This window comes from Nannobrachium achirus (assembly GCF_963921795.1).
Source record: "Nannobrachium achirus genome assembly, chromosome: 3".
Lineage (NCBI taxonomy): Eukaryota > Metazoa > Chordata > Actinopteri > Myctophiformes > Myctophidae > Nannobrachium > Nannobrachium achirus.
This window is the reverse complement of record NC_137812.1, coordinates 74,204,747-74,221,536: the sequence shown is the minus strand read 5'-3', so window position 1 is coordinate 74,221,536 and position 16,790 is coordinate 74,204,747. Positions and strand designations below refer to the sequence as shown.

The 16,790-nt window shown below is 41.8% G+C and overlaps 1 protein-coding gene across 1 annotated transcript in view; it reads left to right on the top strand.

The window, feature by feature from the left end:
* The first annotated feature begins 7,534 nt into the window (after positions 1-7,534).
* The window catches only part of LOC308282509 (calpain-2 catalytic subunit-like), a 66,230-nt gene continuing 56,974 nt past the window's right edge, over positions 7,535-16,790 (top strand). Inside the window, exon 1 of the mRNA XM_080722874.1 lies at positions 7,535-7,891. Within this exon, the coding sequence (XP_080579000.1) occupies positions 7,655-7,891 (237 nt within the window). The 5' untranslated portion in view covers positions 7,535-7,654. The remainder of the gene's footprint in view (positions 7,892-16,790) is intronic.

The window sequence follows — 16,790 nt, the reverse complement described above, 5'->3', positions numbered from 1 at the left end:
TTTGTGTGATAGAAACCTTTTTGTTCTTTATATTAACCTCTTGAACCCTAGTATCCATATTCTGAGAACTTTAGCCAAAAATAGCAGATCTACAAGCTCACAACGCCTTGCGCTGCGAGGCGTTGACACAACGCCTTGCGCTGCGAGGCGTTGTGAGCTTTTAGATCGGCCATTTTTTAGCAAAGAGCTTTGGTGTAGAGGGGAAAAAGAGCACACTAAGTAGAGTGAAAGGTTAAATATCCGAAAACACAAATTGACATGAATCCAAAATACACTGATGATGACACAAACGATGAAACTATGGAATCTCTGTAAAGGTTGTGTGGGTCCCTGCTTCATCTCTCTCTCAACTAATAGTCCAGTCATTTTAGGCTAAAATTTGTCCAAACCTAGAACAAATTGCAATAGTAGCAAACTCAACTGATTTTGTATCCTCAATATGTCCTTAGTGAGGGAAAAAAAGTCCCAAGGAATCCCACCGGGGCAAAGTTTTGAAAACGACCTATCTACCTTCACTTACTATACACTACAATATAAAGGAAAAAATGACTGAAAAAAGATCTGCTTTAAGTGGGATATGAGGGGTCAAACTAGGGGTTTTTAATTATTCTGAATCCATTGCAAGCATTTGTTTTGCATGAAAAACATTCCTTGGGTTAAAAACGGACCCCAAAAGACTGAAAATTGATGAAAATTGATGAAAATTGACGTTTTGAGTGGCCATTTCTGGCCCATGGAATGTTTTTCGTGCAAAACAAATGCTTGCAATGGATTCAGAATAATTAAAAACCCCTAGTTTGACCCCTCACATCCCACTTAAAGCAGATTTTTTTCAGTCATTTTTTCCTTTACATTGTAGTGTATAGTAAGTGAAGGTAGATAGGTCGTTTTCAAAACTTTGCCCCGGTGGGATTCCTTGGGACTTTTTTTCCCTCACTAAGGACATAATGAGGATACAAAATCAGTTGAGTTTGCTACTATTGCAATTTGTTCTAGGTCTACCCCTAAAATGACTGGACTATAAGGGGTCCTTGGCCTGAAAACGTTGAAGACCCCTGGTGTATAGATAGATAGATAGATAGATAGATAGATACCTTTATTATCCCAAGGGGGAAATTCAGTTGTCCAGTAGTAGCACAGCAGTATACAGTTATTTACAAAGTTACAGAGACGTAAGAAAAAATAGATAAGAGGGAAAGAAACAAGAGAACAAAAAAAGAGCAGTACAGTACCAATAAAGAGAAGGTGCATCAATAGAGGGGGCGATTAATATATAAGTATATATACATAAAGTGTCTTGCAAAAAAGACCATAGCAGTCAATGCTAGTTAGTGCAATCAAGTATCTCACTGTCATTGTTAAACAAAGCAAAAATACTCAGAAACTACCAACACAAACTAATAGTGCAAAGTCAAAAAAAAAAAAAAAAAAAAAAAAATCAGTGCGAAAAAAGAAGAAACTAGGAAGCGTGTCACCGCAAGACGCACATGAGCACTCTTCCTGGACGGTCCTTTTGGGTCAAAGTCAATACAGCAATAGTTCCTTAGAGGTCAATGTCAATACAGCAAAGGTTCCGTCAGTCTAAGTTAGGAAGGGAGACCTTTTCAAGCGTCCGTTATGTGTCTCGTTGTACAGCTTAAGGGCAGCCGGTACAAAAGATTTTCCTAATCTCTCACATCTCCGTCCTGGGTAGGTAAAGCGGTCGTTTCCTCTCTTACTCCAGTAACTGGTGATCTCTAGATGGAGGGGGTGGGAGGAGTTCTCCAAGATGGAATCCAGCTTCCTCGCTGTGCGCACACTGGTTACTTCCTCCACCCCCTGCAGAGAGGACCCGACGACAGAGCCTGCTTTCTTCACCAGTCTGTTTAGGTTAAACGTGTCACCTGCTCTGTTGTTGCCACCCCAACATGTTATACCAAAAAAGAGGACACTTGCCATGACAGACTGATAGAACATCTGTAGCATCCTATTGCACACCCCAAACGATCTCAGTCTTCTCAGGAGGAACAGCCTGCTTTTCCCCTTGCTGTGAATCGCCTGTGCATTGTCCGACCAGTCCAGTGAACTATTCAGGTGTACTCCGAGGAATTTGTAGTTATCCACAAGCTCAACCACCTCACCGTTAATGGTGCTTGGCACCGGGGGGACTCTCTTGGAGGTGCGGAAGTCCACCACCATCTCCTTGGTCTTGCTTGCGTTGAGCCTGAGATGGTTAGCCTCGCTCCATTGCACAAAGTCCCTAACCACACCATCGTGCTCAGCCGTGTTGTCACCCAAGATCTTGCTGACCACCACGGTATCATCTGAGAACTTCTGCAGATGACAGGTCTTGGAATTGAAGAGGAAGTCTGATGTATAGAGAGTGAACAGGAAGGGTGAGAGCACAGTTCCTTGCGGGGCCCCCGTGTTGCTCACCAGCACATCAGACCGACAGCTCTGCAGTCTCACAGACTGTGGCCTTTCTGAAAGGTAGTCTGTGATCCATGCCACAAAGCCCTTGTCCACTCCCATCAGCGTAAGCTTCTCCGCAAGCAGAGACGGTTGGATAGTGTTGAAAGCACTGGAGAAGTCAAAAAACATAATTCTGACTGTGCTGCCCAGATCTTCCAGATGGGTGAGAGCCTTATGGAGCATGAAGGTGATGGCATCGTCAACCCCAATATCAGCCTGGTAGGCAAACTGAAGGGGGTCCAGGTGATCACTGACCGCCGGTCTCAGGAGGTTCAGAACCAGCCGTTCAAAGACCTTCATGACCTGTGATGTCAGGGCGACTGGTCTGTAATCATTGAGGACCGAGGGGCGGGTCTTCTTAGGCACCGGGACAATGCAGGAGGTCTTCCACAGCTGTGGTACCTTCCCCGTCTTCAGGGAGAGGTTGAAAAGATGCGTAAGGGGGACAGCGAGCTGCTCCGCGCAAGCCTTAAGCACCTTAGAGCTGATGTTGTCAGGTCCCGCCGCTTTCCTGGTGTTGACTTTTCCGAGTTGACGCCTCACTTGCTCGTTGGTGAGAATCAGGGTGGGTGGGGGGGGGGGGAGGGGGAGATGGTGCAGGGGAAGAAAGAGGGCGGCAACCGAGGTCACCGTTTGGCCCAGCCGCTGTTTGTTGAACATGAACAGGAGCTCCGTCAAACCGATTGAAAAAACGGTTCATCTCGTTTGCCAGCTCCTCCGTGCCTGGCACAGTAGAGTTGGCAGAGCCATACCCTGTGATCTTCCTGAAACCACCCCACACTTGTCTCGTATTGTTCTCCCTCAGAGAGTTCTCTCTAGAATCTTTGTGTGGAATAATAATAATACACATTTATTATTAACCACTTGAACCCTAACATCTCTATTCTTGGGGGACCATTTTGCAGAAAATATAGCCGATCTACAAGCTCACAACGCGCCGCACTGCGATGCGTTGTGAGCTTGTAGATCGTCTATTTTCGGCAAAGAGGTTTGGTGTAGGCGTGAACAAAGTACAGAGCCAAAGTTACGGGCGAAAATATGTATCAACATAAATGGTTAATGGTGCATTTATATACTGAAGTGCTTTATTCCAAAGCACTTCACGTGCATTACATTCACGTGCATTACATTCACACACACATTCATTACATTCACCCATTCACACACACATTGGCAGAGGAAACCATGCTTGGCACCAACCTGCTCATCAGGAGCAGTTAGGGGTTCAGAGTCTTGCTCAAGGACTCTTCACACTAACTCTGGGGGAGCCTGGGATCAAACTGGGAACCTTGTGGTTCGCATCCGGCCACTGCCGGCCCCAAGAACACCTGGTGGGTCTATGAAAACATTTAATCTACAAAACAATTTTATCCAATAATATTCTATAACATTGTTTCAGTATAGTGTCTCAGTAAACTAGGATCGCAGGTTAACGATGAACCTGGCATCTGTCTAAAGCAGGGGTTTTCAAAGTGGGTGACGGGGCACCCTGGGGTGCCGTGACGTCAAACCAGGGGTGCCGTGAGATCATTTGATAATATTTGGAATTTATTTGGACACTTGAAAAAATATTTAGTATCATTTTAAACTTGAAGTTATTTTCAATCAGTTCTAACCAGGGGCATAATTCTGCCGATTTAAAATGACTCCAATACGGAAGTAAAACTTCCTATGATTGGCCGCTAGTTGCGCTGTTTTCCCCCCCGGCCGATCGCAAAAAGAATTGTTCTCCATTGGATCCCATTCATTTTCCCCTTTCGTTTTCTAACCTTAATTAACATTTTCATGAATACTGTATGGTTCCTATCGCTAGTTAAAAATTGCCTTTCAATCACCATCATATTCGTTTTGTCGAAATGTGGTCCAATTTATTTTAAAATGAATGATAAAGTTGCGGGGGGGCGTGGCCAACTAAACTGATACCAGCCGGCTGTGTTCTTCTTCGTGTGCTGTATTTCGGGAGGCTCCGACCACATTCTCCCATGTATCCCTGCGGTGCACGTGACCGTTGGCAGCCAATAGCATCTCTGATGCCTTTACAATTCTATGATGGCGACACCCATTCCAAGGGGTAGAAAAGGGCCATTTGCGCTGCATAGAAACCAATGGCTCCGCATCGTCCATATTTTTCTACAGTCTATGGTTCTAACCAAAATATCTATTATCTCAACGTTTTCCTCAAAACATAATCACTAAAATATCGTCACTGTCGGGCAGAAACCTTGTATCTGCTGTTTTCACTAGTTTAGTACATTTTATAGATGATACAGTAAATACAAAACGAACTGTTTGACGATATGCTATAAATATAAGGTGCTGGGAGTGAACATTATAATGTAGGGGTAACCCTAACCCTTTGCATAAAGACTGCATGGTCAACTGTCAAAGGTCAAAATGTATACCCAGTTCAAACTGACACAGCTGGAAAATTCAACATCCACCCAAAATACCTCTTATTTACCAAACTTTACAGTTTTCCAGTTCAGTTCCAGTTTAAATCTGGTGATATGGTTCAACAAGGTAAAACAGCGCCTCTCAGTGGTCAACTCATGCAGTCTACTATTTTCTGGCAGGGACCCCTATGATTGTTTTTTATTTATTTATTTTTTAAATAAACTATTTTAAAAAAATGATTTGACACACACACACACACACACACACACACGCACGCACGCACGCACACACACACACACACACACACACACACACACACACACACACACACACACACACACACACACACACACTCCTCCTTTCATGCTGACTAAAGAAAGGAGAGTTTTTTAGAGCTGTTTAGACAAGCAAAGTTATGAACACTCTAATTACCCCCCCCCCCCCCCCACACACACACACACACACACACGCGCGCGCGCGCGCACGCACATGTTTTCACTATAACTCTCACTGACGCACGTTTTGAACAGATTCTGAACCACTCCTTATCCCTGAGGGGTGGGGGGGGGAGAGAGAGAGAGAGAGAGAGAGAGAGAGAGAGAGAGAGAGAGAGAGAGAGAGAGAGAGAGAGAGAGAGAGAGAGAGAGAGAGAGATTTTTCAGTGACAACTTTATCAACATTGTAGCCCCGATACATGACAGACAAGTCATGGATGATCTTCATGGTTTTTGCACTTTTCCCCTTCTTGCTCCTCACATCAACAGAAACGTTCACATTTCAACTATCTAAAGTGCTGATCACATGACCACAGATGTTCAAGTTGTGTACGGCCTCTCAGAAATACCAGTTTAGTCCATATCGTTCAATTAAAACCATTTTAATCCAATCGCTCGCCACTTTCTCACTATTTTTCCATAGGCTTTCAACCACTATCGCCTATCGGTCACGGAGGTGTACTGCACTCTGACGCATCATTATAACTATAAGGAAATGGCCACCAATCGGATTAAAATGCTTTTGATTGAATAATACAGTAAAACCGTGTACTTCTGAAGAGCCGGACATAACTGCAACATCATTAGCCATGGTGTAAGCACTATATTGGAAATATGAACCTTTTTATAGATGTAAGGAGCGAGATGCAAAAAATGCAAAAGAATAATTTAAAATTCATCCATGACTGTCAAAACAGAAGAAACGAGTCATTTCTGCTTAACTTTTGTTACTGACTTTGATACCAATACTTTTGTATTTTTAGTACATTTAGAACGTTGGACTTCTACTTGTGACGGAGTAGGCTGCCTATTTCTAAATTGCAGTATTGATACTTTTACTCCAGTAAAGAATTGACTTTTTCCACCGCTGTGCAAACAGACATGCAGACGGGATTTATGACTCTTTGAAGTGAGCCGGATCTCTGGGATCCGTTCCTTTCATTCTCTCCGTCTCATTCTAGTTTCTAGTTACTTTGTAGATTTTGATGATAATTACAAATTCACTTCAACCCTATACATTTCAGCCATATATACTGTATAGGCTAGGCTACATTTCCGCCATTTGAAAATAGCCAATCTACAAGCTCACAATGCGTCGCAACGCGACAAGCTCACAATGCGTCACTCGCAACGCGACGCATTGTGAGCTTGTAGTTCTGCTATTTTCAAATTAACTTTTCTACATTTTCTACATTGAAAAAAAATGTGAAATGGGACATTCTGCGTAATGACTATTTTCTACTGTTGGTATTTTAAGTGCATTTTGATACTTTTGTACTTTTAATCAAGTATATTTTAATAATTCCAAACTTCTACTTGTGTCTTGTGGCAGAGTATTTCTACATTGCAGTATTGATACTTTTACATAGGTTTTTTAGTACATCTTTCTTTTTTCTTTACTGATTATATTGTTTTTCTAGATTGACATTCATATGCATTTGTTATATTGCTGTTGATGCACTGACATATTATCTTGTTTATTATAGTGATGTTTTATTGATTGATTGATTGATTGATTGAAGACTGTATTAGAAGTTTGCATAGGAAAAGGTACAGTTTCATGACGGTACAGTTCACTGGTACAAGGTCTACTAAAAGGAGATCCATGAAAAGACTAAGCTTATTTCCACTAGGAAACCATTAAAGTAGGCCTATCTCATATAACATTGAATGACAGACAAATAGAACACAGTACTATGCAGTAGATATGTAAAGAAAAAGAAAAAAGAAAACAGTAAGTCTAAACAAACAGTAAGTATACAAAGAAGGGGCAGGGGAGGGTAGGGTTGGGCTAGGTTCGTTGTTTTACCAGTTGCGAACGGCTGCTGCCTGTAAGTGGTTTTTCAGGGCAATTTTAAAGGATTATCTCCTTGTAAATCGCTTTGGATTAAAAGCGTCTGATAGATGCCTAAACTGTAAACATAAGTAAAGAATGTTGGTACTTTTCCCAAAACAGTTCATTTACAAAAGGAACGGCTCCCTATACTGTGAACCGGATCCCACCGTTCATTTCAAAGAGCCGTTCAAAAGACTCGATTCGTTCGCGAGCGTCCCACCTCTGACATGCAGGCAGACAGGCAGAGGGGGGCGGGGCTGAGCAGGGAGGGGTCACAGCGTTCAGACTGACGGAGACACAAAAACTTTTCCTCCCAAAGAATTTTAACTTCCCTCAGTCAGCTCTGTTGCTGCTTCATCTCCACGGGACTCGAACCGAGCCGATCGAAGCGAGAAAGAGCTTCCAGTCTCTCTCTCTCTGTCTGGATCTGATCTCCATACATCCATATAGATCTATAGATCCATACATCCATAGCATCATGTCGGGAGTCGCGTCCACCCTGGCCAAGAAGCGCGCCCTGGCCGCGGGCTTCGGAACCAACGCCAAGGCGGTGAAGTACCTGAACCAGGACTTCCAGATGCTGAGGAGCCAGGCCCGCTCCTCTGGACAGCTGTTCACGGACCCCTCCTTCCCCGCGGCCACCGAGAGCCTGGGCTTCAACGAGCTGGGCAGGGGGTCCTCCAAGACCCGCGGGGTGGTCTGGAAGAGACCCACGGTATGATCATTATCATTATGATGATTAAATATGATAAAATATGTGATTTATATAAACTATTTGAGAGGGCTGGGCTTCAACGAGGGGAGGGGAGGGGAGGGGAGGGGGGGGGGGGGGGTCCTATACAAAACAGTGGTTCTCAACCTGTGGACCAAATTATTTTGGGAGGTCCCCAGATGAGTAGCCTAATTTGTGCAACATTGTTTTCTCTCTCAACAGTAAACAACCCAACATACAGTTTAATTGTATAGAGGGTATCTGCACATTTCTAAAGTGACAAGTTAAGGACTTTTTAAGACCTTTAAAATACAAATTGGTCAAATGTCAAATATTAGAGGCAGAAATTGTGAAAATAGCAGATCTACATGCTCACAACGCCTCACAATATAGAACCGTGTACAAAATGTAATGCCTCAACTCTTAGTGCTCATCAGGGTGGGGGGTCCCCAGTTAAAATATGATTATTTTGGGGGGCGCGGCCTGAAAAGGTTAAGAACCACTGCTGGTAAGACCCGTGGATACCCACAGTATTACATTATACAGAATACAGATACATATAAAATAATAAAAATTGAATAAATATTGTAAAACTGTCTTTAAACTTTTCACATATTTTTTGAAACTTTCATATTATCTTATAGAGCAGTGGTTCTCAACCTTTTCAGGCCGCGACCCCCAAAATAATCATATTTTAACTGGTTGGTTTGTTTACTGTTTAGTGAGAAAAACAATGTTGCACATTAAGCTAATCATCTGGGGACCCCCCAACATAATTTGGGTCCCGACCCACAGGTTGAGAACCACTGTTCTAGATACATTGCACGTGCAGTGGAAATGTATTTTTTTAAATGTCATACAGATCATGAATATCAAAAGTCTATATATTTCAAAATATTACAATATTACAGCAGACCACTCAGAACAAGGATTTATAATGAGTCAACCTTCTGAAGTCAGAGTTGTTTGAAGTCCAGTGGGAAGTTTCCTATGAGTTTGGGTTCTATGGCATCTGCAATGATTTTTTTTACACAATATTGTATTTGTTTTTAGATGGATCTGTATATGATTCATATAAACTATGTGACAGTCTGGGCTTGTCAAAGTGTTGTAGTAGTTGATACAATGTAGATTAATATATTACATAGTGTAGATGAATATCCTATCAAAGTGTTATGGGGCTGTTAAGTATGACATCATTTTGTAGGCAGAGGAGAATTTCTGCCCCCATTTTCCGTGAATCTTTTTACTATTTTTACTATTTACACATTTTTCTTCTCTTTGTTGTTGAAAGGAAAGTGTTAGAATTATACTTTAGTCGTTATTCTTTAGTCGTTGTTTTTTGAAATAGCGAGGGACAGAAAATGCTCTGGGGGCAGATTCTCCTCTGCCTACAAAATGATGTCACGGCTTAAAAGCCCCATCAGATCAACTATAGACCAGTGGTTCCCAAACTGTGGTTCAGGACCCCCAAGGGGGTCCCCAGATGATTTACTTAATGTGCAACGTAGTTGTATCACTCAACAGTAAACAAACGAACATACACATTATAAATTACACATTAGGGTATCTGCACATTAAATTATAAACTGTCAATTTAATTACTGCGTCAAAAGTAAAGCAACACACTGTTCCATGGAAGTCAGATCTGTAAGAAAGACGCACACATTTTGAAAACAGGCACAACAGATCTACAAGCTCACATCTGCTATTTCCACTATGTTTATCTGTGGAACAGCGTCAAACTAAATGCAAGTTCAAGTAGGATTATTTGGGGGGGGGGGGGGGGTCCCCAGTTAAAATACGATTATTTTGCATAGATTGTAAATAGTAAAATAACCCTATTTGATAGTAAAATAACCCTATTTGAACTGTAGAACCTTGAAGGAGTTCAGCTTAGTTTGACTCTGTCTGTTCCATAGTTAAATATTGTGAGAATAGCAGATCTACAAGCTCACGATGCCTAGCAACGCCTGTAGCTTGTAAACTCGGCACAAAAAGAAAGGAAACATAATAATTGATTATATCCCCCCTTTAATAATACCAAATTCTATTCTGTTTTATATCATTTTTATCGTTGATTTGTCACCTTTACAACAAGGTACAGCTTGTAAGCATCCAGATTTTGCCAAAATGGCTTGCAATATAGGCCTAGTGTTCTGCTGGCATTTACTCTTGTTTTGGGCCTCACTGACACTGAGCTTAACATTAACAAAGTGTAAAAATGTTTCAATATGTTTTTTTTTTTCTTTTCCTTATTACTGTGGGAGAGTGCAATCATTCAATGCTCCAAGTAACAAAGGTGAAACCCAAGAGAACAGTATTGCAGGCCTGCCAGGCCATTTTGACCATTTTTGGAGGGGCGCTACCCACACGTTTGGCTGTGTTGCTCATTCCACGAATGGCAGATCCTTAAAAGCTTTACCTCGTTGTAAAGGTGACAACTTAACGATAACAATGATATCAAACACAATACCATTTGGCATAATTAAAGGGGGGAAATAATGGACCGAATGTTGGCAAATTTTGGGTCGGCGCTACCCACACGTTTGGCTGTGTAGCTCATGCCTCGAATGCCCGATGCTTACAAGCTGTACCTCGTTGTAAAGGTGACAAATCAACGATAAAAATGATATAAAACACAATACAATTTGGTATTATTAAAGGGGAGATATAATTAATTATTAATTTTTCCTTTCTTTTTAGATCAACTATATTTTCATAATTGTTGCCTGTGACAACATGGACCTGTTTTTATAGTCTGTTGATTGTTAATCAGTTTTGATGCAGTAAGATCTGTTTTTGTTGTTGTTTTTACATACACACACGCACGCACACACACACACACACACACACACACACACACACACACACACACACACACACACACACACACACACGTGCACACACACACACGTGCACACATGCACACGTGCACGCACGCACACACACACACACACGTACAGTAGGTGCCTCTTGACACCATCCAGCAAGCAGGGTCAGGACCAGGATTATTGTTATTGTTTGTAACGTTAGTTGAACTATGAGCATACAAGGTTATATTCTGGGACATATCAAACTAGTTATGATATTTATCTGGCCTAGAATATTACCTGATTTCAACCAACATAAATCCTGTCAAACTAAAAAGTCCATATGACGTCCTGGTAATGACGTCAAGATCATCCCCATATGGGCTGTGATCTGGCCCCATATGGGCTGTGATCTGGCCCCATATGGGCTGTGATCTGGCCCCATATGGGCTGTGATCTGGGCCCATATGGGCTGTGATCTGGCCCCATATGGGCTGTGATCTGGCCCCATATGGGCTGTGATCTGGCCCCATATGGGCTGTGATCTGGCCCCATATGGGCTGTGATCCCATATGGGCTGTGATCTGGCCCCATATGGGCTGTGATCTGGCCCCAGGCGAGACGTCACTGATTGGTCCTGACCGTGCTTGTTGGGCACAGTTATGGGTGTCACTCTGAGAAATCAGTCTGTAGATTCATATCAAATGTTGTCAGATGGACTAGAGTTATGTAACTGCACCTTTAGAGGCAGGGTCTGTTTGGAGGCGGGGTCTGTTTGGTGAAATCACAGTTTGACTCATTATAGTGGGCGTCGCCCCAACCAGAGAGTCTGACCTCATTTGAACTGCAAATGCATCTAGTTTGTGCTTTTATTAGTGGCAAAGGCCACTCATTGATATTGTACTTCATCATTATTATTATTCCGCCACTTCTTCTCTAGCGGCTAGACCGTGCAGTCGCTTTTTACGAAACTCGGTTGTATGGCAGAGGAATGGCGCTTTGAAAATGCAAACTTTGAACAGGTATAGCTCATGCTCTGTTTGAGGTACAGCCATGAAACCTCTATACACTTATGCGTCTCCTCATGCCGAACAACTTTTACACTCTGACTTCTGACCTCTGACCTTTACATCTCCCACCATTTTGAATTATATGAAAAACTGTTTTTACATGAACGGTGGACCAATACGGTCAGATCTGTCTCGGCGGATGTTTTTTTAAAGTAAAACATTATTTTTTAATAATTCACTGAATATTGCAGTTTTATGCAAATTATTCTTCTGCCTCTAAATCATACATGCAAAGTGACACGTTCATGGCATTTGGCAAAGATGTAGAGTGTTAGTCCAAATATCACTGAAACCAATCTTATGTTGCGTCCAGAATAGCTGTGCAAAAAATACAAATAAAGAAAGAAGTTCTTATCAAACACAGATTTGTCCTGAGCCACGAGCAGACCACGCACAGAGGCCAAAGGTCAAATAAACATCAACACGAATCCAATATATTGATAGAAAAGATAATGTTTAACAACAAACTAAAAATTAAACTTAGACAACACACATCAACCGATGGGTGCCAGTTCAAATATGATTATTTTGGGGGTATCCAGTTCAAATATGATTATTTTGGGGGTACCCAGTTCAAATATGATTATTTTGGGGGTACCCAGTTCAAATATGATTATTTTGGGGGTCCCGTATGATTATTTTGGGCGTCGTGTCCTGGGAAGGTTGAGAACCACTGCGCTACACAAAGACAGTGTTGTCAAAGACGTCTATGAAACAAACCGTCTATGAAATGTTTTAGAAGACATGTGTAGAATGAATGGTCCTCAGGTTTGAATGTGTTAAAAATAGAACAGACTCCTTCAGTAGTTTAACCCTCTCTGTGCTGCACACAACAGGAACAGGTCCTAGCACAGAGCCCTGAGGCACTCCCCCTGTCTGGGCCCTTTATGTGTGGTTCAACTACATTCTGCTGTGTGAGCATGTGTGCGTGCGTGCGTGTGCGCGCGCATGTGTGTGTGTGAGTTTGTCTGGCTATACTTATGGGGACTAAACGCATGTTCACACAGTCACCTGCAGGGGACCTCTGACAGTGTGGGGACAAAATAGTAGGTCCCCACAAGGGTTAGGGTTAGGGGTTAGGTTTAGGGATAGAGGTTAGGGTAAGGCCACAGTCAGGACTTGCATAAAAATGAATGGAAGTCTATGTAATGTCCCCACAAGTGATGTAAATATATAGTGTGTGTGTGTGTGGTGCGTGCGTGCGTGCGTGCGTGCGTGCGTGTGTGTACGTGTGTGTGACATGCTAAACAGGAAGCTGCTCAGAGGTTTAGGTGTGACCATATATGGTGATTTTCCCAGAGCACTTTCTGCTCAAGGTCAAAGGTGAAAGGTCAGTGCAGGTAGAGACCTGCTGTTAAGAGCTGTGTGTGTGTGTGTGTGTGTGTGTGTGTGTGTGTGTGTGTGTGTGTGTGTGTGTGTGTGTGTGTGTGCGCGCGTGCGTGCATGTGTGGAACATTAGTAAAAGCCCCAAAATGACTTTTTTTTACCAATTCTAGAGGGTTTAAATGGTACTGGATTTGCAGCTCGGCAAATAAAAGGTGAATTGATCCCTGTGCATGACAGGGGGATGATATCAGGATAAATTAAATCACCACGATACGACTATCGTGAGTGTTTTTTATCATAAAAAAACGATAAACGATAATATCGCGTATCGTCCCATCCCTAACTTGGTTTTATACACAACTTATAAACCACACAACCTCACCAAGAATCCCAGCTATTTGTTTAGAAGCAGGCAGGCAGGCAGGCAGGCAGGCAGGCAGGCAGGCAGGCAGGCAGGCAGGCAGGCAGGCAGGCAGGCAGGCAGGCAGGCAGGCAGGCAGGCAGGCAGGCAGACAGGCAGGCAGGCTCTCTATTCTCACATAGGTCAGTCACGATTAAGACATTTTACATGACGATTAATTGTCACTCAAATAATTGCGATTAACGATTTGATTGTGTTTTTGTCGTTGACAATTACATTTCTGTTTGGCTTTTAGGCTTTGAAGTTGCACATGGCAGATATGACACATAACCTAAACATACAAAGAAATGAAGGACATATTTGACAACTTTACACTTTAAAAAGAACATGCGACGTGTTGTGAGCTTGTAGATCTGCTATTTCCAGAAGAAAAAAAAAAGTTTGAACATATATAAACATTTTTTCAACATGTAAACGATTATGACGATTATCACAAAATAATTGCGATCATGTCAAATAATTGCGATTAGACGATTATGTAATAATTGTGGCAGCCCTATTCTCACAGAGAAAACCTCAAACTGTAAAAATAGAAATTATATTGTGGAGGCAAAACTATAAAGTAATAATTAGTGTCGAAGTCAGTCTTCAACACTAACGCTCTGGGGGAGCCCGGGTTCGAACTGGGAACACTTCTGGAACCCTCTGTGTTCTAATGACGGTTTCTCTACCCCTGAGCCACAATAAAACACCATTACACACTCAGAGCTACCTGTGTGTGTGTGTGTGAGACTGTGTGTATGCACAGCTGCCTCTCTCTCTCTCTCTCTCTCTCTCTCTCTCTCTCTCTAGAAAGCCGAGGCTTATTTCCACAGGAACCACACTTTAAGTATCTCATATAATTTCTATATGTGCAGTAGGTGCAGTTCATGCATATAGTCAGGGAAAATTTGCAGAATAACTGTCAAATCTGGGAATAAATTCCTTACCAAACAATTTCTTCACCAATGTGTTCGTAAAGGTGTCTAGTAACATATCTAGCAAAGATTGAAATTCAACATCCCTAGCAAAATGTTTGACAGCTAGGGTAATTCTGGGTCTCATTCACTTACTATACACTGTACTATAAGGGAAAAAATCACTCCCAAAAATATGCTATAAGTGGGATGTGAGGGGTCTAACTAGGTGTTTTTAATTATTCTGAATCCATTGCAAGCATTTGTTTTTCACGAAAAACATTCCTTGGGCCAAAAATGGACCCCATACACCTTGTGAAAAGTGATGACTCATCACTAAACCATCGTTTTTTGCGTCTGATTTTGGCCCAATGAATGTTTTTCCCAGAATTACACTAGCTGTCAAATATTTTGCTAGGGATGTAGAATTTCAATCTTTGTTAGATATGTTACTTACTAGACACCTTTACAAACACATTGGTGAAGAAATAGTTTGGTAAGGAATTTATTCCCAGGGTTTTATTAAAATTCCCTGACTAATAGCAGTGAAAGAAAGCTCAGCTCATTGTTCTTATACTTGGCAGCTGGAGGCCATTTCCACAGGCTGGCGTTCTGAGGATTATGGGGTTGTAATAAAAGGCCAAGCAGCTTGCAACATGTTGCTCAATCTCTTGCATTACAGGCAGGCCGTCTATTGGGAGGAGAAGGTGCTTTTTTCTGTACCCATAATCTTTGTCTCCGCTGTTGGTAACATGCAGACTGAAGTATATGAACCATGAGGTGTTCTGGTGTTGGTAACATAGCAGACTGAAGTATATGAACCATGAGGTGTTGTGGTGTTGGTAACATAGCAGACTGAAGTATATGAACCATAATGTGTTGTGGTGTTGGTAACATAGCAGACTGAAGTATATGAACCATGAGGTGTTGTGGTGTTGGTAACATAGCAGACTGAAGTATATGAACCATGAGGTGTTGTGGTGTTGGTAACATAGCAGACTGAAGTATATGAACCATAATGTGTTGTGGTGTTGGTAACATAGCAGACTGAAGTATATGAACCATGAGGTGTTGTGGTGTTGGTAACATAGCAGACTGAAGTATATGAACCATGATGTGTTCTGGTGTTGGTAACATGCAGACTGAAGTATATGAACCATAATGTGTTGTGGTGTTGGTAACATAGCAGACTGAAGTATATGATCCATAATGTGTTGTGGTGTTGGTAACATAGACTGAAGTATATGAACCATAATGTGTTGTGGTGTTGGTAACATGCAGACTGAAGTATATGATCCATAATGTGTTGTGGTGTTGGTAACATAGACTGAAGTATATGAACCATAATGTGTTGTGGTGTTGGTAACATAGCAGACTGAAGTATATGATCCATAATGTGTTGTGGTGTTGGTAACATAGACTGAAGTATATGAACCATAATGTGTTGTGGTGTTGGTAACATAGCAGACTGAAGTATATGAACCATAATGTGTTGTGGTGTTGGTAACATAGCAGACTGAAGTATATGATCCATAATGTGTTGTGGTGTTGGTAACATAGACTGAAGTATATGAACCATAATGTGTTGTGGTGTTGGTAACATAGCAGACTGAAGTATATGATCCATAATGTGTTGTGGTGTTGGTAACATAGACTGAAGTATATGAACCATGAGGTGTTGTGGTGTTGGTAACATAGCAGACTGAAGTATATGAACCATGAGGTGTTGTGGTGTTGGTAACATAGCAGACTGAAGTATATGAACCATGAGGTGTTGTGGTGTTGGTAACATAGACTGAAGTATATGATCCATAATGTGTTGTGGTGTTGGTAACATAGCAGACTGAAGTATATGAACCATGAGGTGTTGTGGTGTTGGTAACATAGACTGAAGTATATGAACCATGAGGTGTTGTGGTGTTGGTAACATAGCAGACTGAAGTATATGAACCATGAGGTGTTGTGGTGTTGGTAACATAGACTGAAGTATATGATCCATAATGTGTTCTGGTGTTGGTAACATAGCAGACTGAAGTATATGAACCATGAGGTGTTGTGGTGTTGGTAACATAGACTGAAGTATATGATCCATAATGTGTTGTGGTGTTGGTAACATAGCAGACTGAAGTATATGAACCATGAGGTGTTGTGGTGTTGGTAACATAGACTGAAGTATATGATCCATAATGTGTTGTGGTGTTGGTAACATAGCAGACTGAAGTATATGAACCATGAGGTGTTGTGGTGTTGGTAACATAGACTGAAGTATATGAACCATGAGGTGTTGTGGTGTTGGTAACATAGCAGACTGAAGTATATGAACCATGAGGTGTTCTAGTGTTGGTAACATAGACTGAAGTATATGAACCATGAGGT